Source organism: Nicotiana sylvestris, chromosome 5, assembly GCF_000393655.2.
Source record: "Nicotiana sylvestris chromosome 5, ASM39365v2, whole genome shotgun sequence".
NCBI classification, from domain to species: domain Eukaryota; kingdom Viridiplantae; phylum Streptophyta; class Magnoliopsida; order Solanales; family Solanaceae; genus Nicotiana; species Nicotiana sylvestris.
This window is the reverse complement of record NC_091061.1, coordinates 182,788,278-182,798,711: the sequence shown is the minus strand read 5'-3', so window position 1 is coordinate 182,798,711 and position 10,434 is coordinate 182,788,278. Positions and strand designations below refer to the sequence as shown.

The 10,434-nt window shown below is 36.2% G+C and overlaps 1 protein-coding gene and 1 long non-coding RNA gene across 2 annotated transcripts; both read left to right on the top strand.

The window, feature by feature from the left end:
- The first annotated feature begins 994 nt into the window (after positions 1-994).
- Positions 995-5,621, top strand: LOC138868217 (uncharacterized). Its single transcript, XR_011400009.1, has 2 exons — positions 995-1,309; positions 5,015-5,621. It is a non-coding gene; the product is annotated as an uncharacterized lncRNA (long non-coding RNA).
- Positions 5,622-8,921: 3,300 nt separating this feature from the next.
- LOC138869757 (uncharacterized) lies at positions 8,922-9,230 on the top strand. The gene has a single exon (XM_070147419.1). The coding sequence runs from the start codon at positions 8,922-8,924 to the stop codon at positions 9,228-9,230; it is 309 nt and encodes a 102-aa protein (XP_070003520.1).
- The last annotated feature ends 1,204 nt before the right edge of the window (positions 9,231-10,434 follow it).

Here is a 10,434-nt window from a genome sequence, read left to right as displayed (position 1 = left end):
TGCCCATCAAAAAGATCCTAAGAAATAATAGTCAACGCTCCGCCATGACCGTTCCTCATTTTTTTTTGCGTTTTAGGGGCATAAAATTAGATTCTGCCCAAGTCTCAGATTTTCATGTGATATAGCTCACGCCTTACTTCGTTCCTCGTGGGTCTGGGCGCCCACACCCGGACCGACAAAAATTTTGCGAGCCCATCCAAAATAACTTTAGGAATATTATTCACTGCTCCGCCATGACCATCTCTCGTTCTTTGATATTTTAGGGCCATAAAACGAAAATTCCGCGCGATTCTCAAATTTCCGTGTGTTATGGCACACGCCTTCTACCTGGGCATGGGCCACCTGACCTGGAAAACGTAAAAAAAATTGGACCATCAAAAATGACTTAAGGAACAATAGTCACTGCTATGTTATGACCGTTTCTCGATTTTTGACGTTTTAGGGCCATAAAACTTGAATTCCGCCCGATTCTCAGATTTTTGTATGCTAGCCCACGCCTTCTGCATAAGCCAGGTCACTAGACATGTGATTTTTGACCCTCCTCAAGATTGTTCATATTTTAGCACGTAAATATTTAATTTAGGCCGAATATAGCTATTTCAACTCATTTTTACTCTTTTACTTTTATTTTATTACAAGAAAACGAAAATTACAAAAAATAGGTTCATTAAATATTTTGTAGTCATTTTTAATTTTGAAAAATATACCAAAAAAATAGTTTTGTTTTAATGGTCAGTCTTATTTTAATAATTAGTTTTACTTAAGTAGAGCTAATTAATATTTTTGATAATACTTTTAGTTAATAAGCTAATTTTAAACATAGGTAGTCATAAAGGCCTAAGTTCCTAACCCATTTCTTAAGCTCAATATTCAATACTCATTAAGCTAATTTTAGGGACTCTTCTAAACTCTTCTTTGGAACAAAAAGTAAATAAAAAACCCTAATGACTTGACACAAAGAAAGGCACCTAAAAAATACGCCTAAGAAAGAGGCATCTGAAAAAGGTTGACAGCCGCAGACAAAGGGACCCCCTCCCCACGCGTCGTCTTTTCCAAACGACCCAGCTCTCTACATCGACCCAAACCAACGACCCCACCCCCTGAATTCTATCGTCTTCACCCCAATCCAAGCAGTGGACGAGCCATAAAATCGCCGGAAACACCGTGAAAACTGGTGAGACTCCATGAAGACCGGTCAGAAGCTCCGATAAACACACGAAAAACAGTAACTAGAGGCGTTTTTCCTTTTGCTTCGCCGAGCTAGCGAGTTTGGAGGTCCGTGGATTCCGGCAAAGTTCTCCGCATAAAGGTTCTTTCTTCCTTCTCTGTAATTGGTAAAAAATTTATGACGTTCTTTTTTTTACTTTTTGTCTTTAGTTAGCAAAATCTTTCTTATAAAAGCCGATTTCATTTTCTATTCATCTCAGTTGAACAGCTTCTTGCATTTCATATCATTTTATTTAAGGTTATCCCTAAATTCTAAATAAGTCCCCATGGATTTTTGAGTTAAGATTAAATTGGCCATGATTACTATTATTTCTTGTAATTAGTACTATTTTTGGTCTATTAAAAGTAAATTTGGCAGATTTCTCCTCCTTGAATTTGTGTGTACTGATTGTTAGAATATTGATTGTTAGAAGAAAGTATTATGTAGGCATCTGTAGTGTAACTTCCACGTTCAGCTCATATGTTGCTCGATGATATAATTTTGTTTCATGTTAGTCGTCCATGATTTTAGTTGAATTTTTTTTTATTTCATTAGTTAGTTAAGTATACATGGATGAATAATTTGGGTTGGACATAGGTTTGAATTTGGTTGATAGCATTGTTAGTGGCTTTAAATTTGCCTGGGCTCTTAGATTAAAATACATAATGAGGGCTAACCCATTTCTTCCATAATCCGTAAATGTTCAATGTATGATCTAAAATTAGCGGATTCAATATCTTCAAAATACTTTATTATGCAGATCCATAATTCAATAGCCTCGCGATAATCTCAAATTAGTTTTAAGAAAATCATAAACATCGTAGCTTGCTTTAGGCGCGTTACAATAAATTATCATGGCTACGGGTACGGTTCCCGTGACGTAGTTGTGATTGGTAATTGCTAAAATTCGGGTGTGCATTTATGTTACCCAAATCCAAATCTCAAAAACGTTAGATAAAATGTGTCGTGGACCGCGGGTGCATTTGTGTGACATGGTTTAAGACGTGTTTTAGATGACGTTGAATCTTTCTTCTAAAAAATAACTAATTAAAGCGGTTATAAAGTTAAAATTGTACCCTAGGTTAAAACATGTATTAGAATCAGATAATAGGCCAATTATAACAGTTGAGCGACCGTGCTAGAACCACGAAATCCGGGAATGCCTAACACCTTCTCCCGGGTTAACAGAATTCCTTACCCAGATTTCTGTGTTCGCAGACTATAAAACAGAGTCAATCTTTTTCTCGATTCGGGATTTGAACTGGTGACTTGGGACACCATAAAATTATCCCAAGTGGCGACTCTGAAGTTAATAAATAAATAATCTCGTTTCGATTGCCACTTTAAGTTGGAAAAAACTCCTTATACTACCCTCTGGGGGTGTAGGTAAAAAGGAGGTGTGACACCTCCATGACCATTCCTCGTGTTTTGGCATTTTAGAGTCATAAAACAGGAATTCCGCCCAATTCTCGAATTTTCGAGTGCTATAGCACACGCCTTCGGCGTGGGTTTAGGCGCCCGGATCCGAACCGCCTAAAAATTTTCTGACCATCAAAAACGACCTAAGGAACATTAGTCTCCACCCCGCGATGATCGTTCCTAAGTTTTTTGGTATTTTAGGGTCATAAAATTGAAAATTCACCCGATTCTCGAATTTTCATATGATGTAGCTCATATCTTCCGCGTGGGATGGGGCGCCTGGACCTGTACCGCCTAAAAAAAATTCGGCTCATAAAAGACGACCTAAGGAACATTAGTCACTATACCACCATGATCGTTCCTCGTTTTTAGGTATTTTAGGACCATAAAATAGGAATTTGGCCCGATTCCCAGATTTTATGTGATATATCCCATGCCTTCCACCTAGGTCCGGAAGCCCGGACTCAGACCTACTAAAATTTTAATGTCCCATCAAAAATGACCTAAGGAGAATTACTCATCGTCCCGCCATGATTGTTCCTCAATTTTTAGCATTATAGGGCTATAAAACAGGAATTCAGTTTGGTTCTCAGATTTTCGTGTGCTATAGCTCACGCCTTCTGTATGGGCTCGGTCCACCGAACCCGGACCGCCTGAATGTTTTTCGGACCATCGAAAATATTCTAAGAAACAATAGTCATCGCCCCACCATGACTGTTCCCCGTATTTTGGCATTTTAGGGCCATAAAACTGGAATTCCATATGATTCTCATATTCTCGTGTGCAATAGCCCACGCCTTCCGTGTGGCCCAGGACACTGGACCCGAACCGCCTAACAAGTTAGCGACCCATAAAAATGACCTAAGGAACAATAGCACATGAAAATCAAAAATCGTGTTGAATTCATGTCTTATTTCTATTTTATGGCCCTAAAACGCAAAAAAAAAAAAAAAAAAGGAACGGTAATGGATAAGCAACTACTATTGTTCAATCAGGTTGTTTATGATGGGCACATAAAACTTTATGCGATTCGGGGCCGGTCGTCCGAATTCGTGAATATGGCGTAGATATTAGCACATGTAAAAATTAGAACTCGTGCTGAATTCCTGTTTTATGACTCTAAAACGCCAAAAATGAGTAATGGTTATGAAAATACAATGACTATTATTTATTATGTCATTTCTGATAGGAACAAAAAAATAGGCGAGTCGGGGTTGGTCGCCCAAATTCTTGAAGATGACGTGAATCGTGTTGAATTCCTATTTTATGTACCTAAAATGCCAAAAAACGTGAAACAGTCATAGAGAAGCAATAACTATTGTTCATTAGGTCGTTTATGATGGGCCCACAAGTCATGACGAAGCAATGGGTATTAGTCACTAGGCCGTTTTCTATGAACCTATAAAAATTTAGGCTAATCGGAGTCTGTCAAAAAAATTCAAATAAATCAGAATGTACTAGTACACAAAATATATATATATATATATATATATATATATATATATATATATAATTAAAAATTAATATTGCATGACCAGAAAATACCAAGAAATAAACTCTAAAGTCATGGTGAAGCGATAAATATTGATCACCATGACGTTTTCTATAGACCTACTAAATTCCAGGCCACTAGGAGTCCGTCAAAAAAATTCTATAAAATCAGCATGTAGTAATACATATGGAAAAATATATTTAATTATAAATTCGTGTTGCATGACCATGAAACACTATAAAATGAACTCGAATGTCATGGGGAAGCGATGAATATTGGTCACTAGGCCGTTTTCTATAGACCTACGAAACATCAGGAATCGGAGTCCATCAAAAAAATTCTACAAAATTAGCATGTACTAATACATACGAAAAATAGATATAATCACAAATTCATTTTGCATGACCATGAGACACTATAAAATGACCTCGAATGTCATCGCGCTGCAATGAGGATTGGTCACTAGGTCGTTCCCTATGGACCTACAGATTTCAGGTCAATCGGAGTCCATAAAAAACTTTTACAAAATCAATAGTGCTAATACACACGAAAAAGTAGATATAATTATAAATTCGTGTTGCATGACTCCAAAACATCAAAAAATGAACCCGAAAGTCATGGCGAAGCGGTGAGTACTAGTCACTAGACCCTTTTCTATAGACTTATGAAAGCCAATTAGAGTCCATAAAAAATTCTACAAAATCAGCATATACTAATACATATGAAAACGTAGATATAATCAACAAGCCTACTGGATGATCGAACAAATTTTTAATGCTAGAGCAGATTGGAGTCAGGTGCAGATGAACAACCATGAAACTAGTATGATTAGGCACATATATCTGCAACTGCTGGGACAAATACCTCGAGTGATGTGGAAATGTTTAATGTTTCAGAACATTGCGAGGCCTAAAGCACAATTTACCATGTGGATGTTACTACATGGAGGGATTCTCACCACCGATAGGCTGCAAAATGGGCAATGATAGTGGATACGCAGTGCGCATTATGCCATAATCATGATGAAAACAGGAAGCATCTGTCTGTTAACTGTGAATATACCAAGAACATGTGGAGGAAGATCATGCAATGGATGCGACATGAATATCAAACTACACATTCCTAGGAGCAACATCTTGAATGGAGTATGCAGCATGCAGCATGCTAAAGGCAAGTCCAAAAGAGCACAGATATTCTGAATGGTATATGCAGAAATATCACATGCCATATGGATTGAGAGAAATCTGAGGATCTTTGAGAAAAGGGCTAGAGATTGGAATGCTATTGCACGTGAAGTAGCATACATATGCAACATTAGAGCTACTACTGGCATTAGAGATTAGTTCATAGTTATATTTTTGTTTGAGTGTATAGATTTCATATTACATAGGCGATAGAGTTGTAATGAGATAGCTAGTTGTGTAAGTGATACTATGGCTTTGTACAGTTTTATCGGTGTTTAATATAAAAGTGATTAATTACAAAAAAAAATAGATATAATCATAAATTCATATTGCATGACCTCGAAGCGCTATAAAATAAATTGGAAATTCATGGTGAAGCAATGAGTATTGGTCAGTGGGCCGTTTTATGTGGACCTATAAAATTCCAGGACAATAGGAGTCTGTCAAAAAAATTCTACAAGATCAACACGTACTAATACACGCGCAAAAATGGATATAAACATAAACTTGTGTTGCATGATCCGAAATACCATAAAATGAACTTGAAAGTCAAGGTAAAGCATTAAGTATTGATCACTAGACTATTCCTATGAATCTACAAAAATTTCACTTGTATCAATTTGGATTTTCCTCATGTTGATAAACTTTTTGTTAGCTTAACGTTCCATAATCGTGACTTATTGATCCGACTGACTCATATTAAGCCGACTATGATAAAATGTGTCCTGTTTACAATTTCTAGAACTCGAGCCAATCTAGTTAATAGTAAATGGATTACAACCATTCCATTATGTATCCCTTTGCTAATTGGACACACAGAAAGGAGGTGTAGTGAAAGGGAAAATGTTAGACGCTAAGAAGTAAAACTTAGGGAGCAAATGATTTTGGGCTGATCAGACAAGTAACATAATAAGTTCTGTGGCAAATTATGGACCAATGTTATTTGTTTTTTTGGGCCACCAACATTAGATAACGACATCTCCAAATTCTATGACAATTGTTGCCGTTTCATTACCCAAAAAAGCACTCAATTATTGAAAGAGACGTGCAACCAAACCACCCATAAAACATCAAGGATTCTGTTGCATCTCCTTCTCTTTTCAAAGTTAATTTCCATCCACCAAAATTTAAAAATAGTAAGGGCTAGTCAGTTTTCGGATCGGTAATTGAAAAACAGCCAGTGTTTGTAAAATCATTAAAAAATAACCACTATTTTGCTCCAACGCGGAAAGTTTCAGCATAATATACTGGTGATTGGTGCAACTGTATATGAACTTCCAGCATATTATGATGGAAGTCCAGCACACGGAAAGTTCCAGCATAATATATTGGAGATTGGAGCACCTGTGTATGAACTTCCAACATATTATGTTGGAACTCCAGTATATTATGTTGGAACTCCAATATATTATGCTGGAAGTTCACATGTAAAAAATTCGAACTCCAGTACATTATACAAATCTATATACAAACACAAATTATGCATATATTCGTTTGATGTAAATACCCGTATGGGTAAGTTTTACGTTCATGTAACCATACTTTTAGTGACTAAAAGAATTAGCAGTAGATTTTGTTAAAATAGCACGGGCTAGCCAATTTTCGGATTGGTCATTCAAAAATAGCCAGCGTTTGCAAAGTCATTGAAAAATAACCATTATTTTACTGCAACACGGAAAGTTCCAGCATAATATACTGCAAATCGTTGCACATGTGTATGAACTAGCAACATATTATGCTGGAACTCCAACGCGCAGAAAGTTCTAGTATAATATACTAGAGATTAGAGCAGGATGCTCCAATATTCAGTATATTATGCTGGACCAGTATATTATACTGGAACTCTAGTACATTATACTGGAATATACTGGAGTTCCAATATACTTATACTGCAGGGGCGTACGCAAGATTTTGTGTAAGCAGTATCGACATTTAAAGATGTGATCAAATGAACCAAATGTTATAATGATATCATCTAAAAAATTAAAAATACCATCTGTGATATATAAATAAAACGCAATTAAGTATATTGTTACTATTCTACTAGACAAATTTCGTTTTTTTAATGTAATACATTCTCGTTAGAATTAATACTAAATAGTACTTTTTCCATATTCACTTAAAAATTATTTAATATGGCCCTAATATTATAGGAAATTAGTGATATAGTTGTAACTTTGCCCTTAACTAATGGTCAAGGCCTCAAGTCAGGAATCCTGCTAGTATCAAAGAGTATAGACCTATCTCCTGTTGTACAGTATTATACGAAGTGATCTCTAAGGCCTTAACTAAGAGGTTGCAATGAGTTACGGATACACTGATTGACAGTACACAATCTGCATTTGTCCCTGGCAGAGTAATCACAGATAACATCATCCTTAGCCATGAACTAGTGAAAGGATATGGAAGGAAAGGGGTATCACCTACATGTATGATGAAATTGGATATGCAAAAACCTTATGACTCAATTGAATGGGCTTTCATGGAGCAGGTGTTGAATGCTTTAGCCTTCCCAGAACAATTTGTAAGATGGATCATGACTTGTATGGAAACTGTCACATATACAATTATGATTAATGGAGCATTGACAAAGCCTTTTGAAGCTAGGAAGGGGTTGAGACAAGGGGATCCAATGTCTCCATTCCTGTTTGTGCTGGCAATGGAATACTTAACAAGAAACTTAAAGACATTGAATCAGATCCCAGACTTCAACTATCATCCCAAGTGTGCAAAGATGCAAATCTTGCAATTTGATTTTGTTGATGATCTTTTATTATTTTGCAGGGGTGATATAGGATCAATCAAGTTATTGTTCCGTTGTTTTATGGAGTTCTCAAAAGTTTCTGGTCTAGTGATTAACAAAAACAAAAGTTTCATATTCTTTGGAGGGGTCACACAAGCTGCACAAGATGAAATCCTAGAATTTCTAAGAATTCAGAGAGGAGAACTGCCAGTAAGATACCTAGGTGCTCCACTAAGCTCAAAGAGAATATCCATAGCACAATGTCAACCTCTGATTGATAAAATAGTGGGCAGAATAACCTCATGGACTGTCAAATTTCTATCTTATGCTGGAAGGATTCAACTGATAAAGAGTGTGTTATTCTCTATTCAAACTTATTGGACACAAATCTTTGTGCTCCCTAAAAAGATCACTAAGCTCATTGAAGCAATTTGCAGAAGTTTCTTGTGGACAAGAGAAGACATTGTTTCAAAAAAGGCTCAATTGGCATGGGAGAAAGTCCGCCTACCCAAGTCACCTGGGGGATTTAATATCATGAACATAACCATCTGGAACAAAGCTTCCATATGCAAACAATACTGGAATCTTTGCAAAAAAAAGAAGAAGTTGTGGATACAATGGATGCATAGTCACTATATCAAAGATAGACACATATGGGAAATTCAACTGAAGCAAACATCTTGGATGGCGAGTAAGATCATGAAAGCAAAGAAGACACTTATGGATGCAGGATTCAGCTATGATTATATCATAAAGATGAACAAATGTTCGATCAAAAGCATATATCACAGACTGCGAGGAAGATTTAACTGAGTAAGTTGGAGAAGAGTTATTTGTCACAACATAGGATGCCCCAAGTGGATTTTTGTATTAACTATGGCACCACATGGCAAACTATACACAAGAGACAGGCTACAGAGATGGAGAGTACAAGTTGACCAAGATTGTGTCCTATGCAAACAAGCTAATGAAACCATTCAGCATCTGTTTTTTGAATGCTCATATGCAAATGCATTATGGAGTAAACTGTTAGTATGGAAAGGGATTAAAAGATCAGTACATGGATGGGATGAGGAGCTAAGATGGGCTGAGGTGCGGACTAAGAGGAAAAACGCAGCAGCAGAACTATACAAAATGGTGTTAGCAGCAACTGTGTACTATGTGTGGCAAGGAAGGAATGCTTGAATTTTCCAAGCCAAGGCAAAAGGGCGGGAGATAATATGCAAGCTAATTATACAGGAGATTCACTGTCGAAGTAATAGACATATAGAAAAAATCCTACATAGTCTAGACTGGTACCCAATGTAATAGGTAGGCAATGTGTAAAAAATAGAAAAGTAGGGAGGGGTGAAACATAGGAAAGCAGGATCATATGTAAGGGTTTTGAATTACTTGTAAATATTTCCCTGCTAAATGAAAGATTTAATTCCCAAAAAAATGGTCAAGGCCTCAAGGGTTCAATATCTCGATTTTTATCCTTTTAGCATACAATATATGGGGGAAATTTTTTCTAGAACTAACAACACACGCAGCTACAAGGAATCGAACTCCTGATCTCCATAACAGGATTGCAACGCCTTACCAAGTGAGCTAGGAGCTTCTGCATTAAAGCAATGTCGCTTTTTTTATTTGTCTTATCTTAGCATATCAACTAGATATTCATATACTATTTAGTAAACATTTTCGACCAAGCGGTGTCCGAGACAAGGTACGCCCGCCCCTATACTGGAGTATTTTTTATGATTTTGAATAATGTTTTCGTTCAGATTTATCTTTACGTGAAAAATGGTTAAATGTTAATTACTTTTGAAAGTATGACTATTTTTAAATGACCAATTGTAAATCTGATTTTTTTTTAATTTCTCTCCTATATTTTAAGACGGAGGGGCAATAGAATGTTTTATGAACTTTTCTCCATATTAGCGAATATGTTACCAAAAGCTTGCCAAACATCTTTGTTTTTAAAACAAGTTTATTCTATGATTTGAAAAATAAGCGAAAAGTTTGATCAAACATGCTCTTAATCTCCATTGAAGAAGGGCTTTCACAATTCATTATTGTAGAGAACCAATTTTCACGTTATTCATGAAATCAATCATTGGAACCTAGAAATAAGTGATTGAACTAACCTTTGAGTAGTGGAAAAGTCTCTTAGATGTATGATTTTTAATACAATAAAAGCAAAAATTCGAAGAAACGGAGAATTTACCCCCAAAAAAATAAAAAAGTGAGTACACAAATGATGTGACCTTATGACTTTTGGCCCACCACTGTTAAAAAAAAATAAAAAATACTACTGTTTGTAAGAACTTTTTTATATCAACCTTGGCCCCGGCACAAATGACCCTTTCCAGGTTATTATTGACCCGCCTATTTATTGATGTCAGTT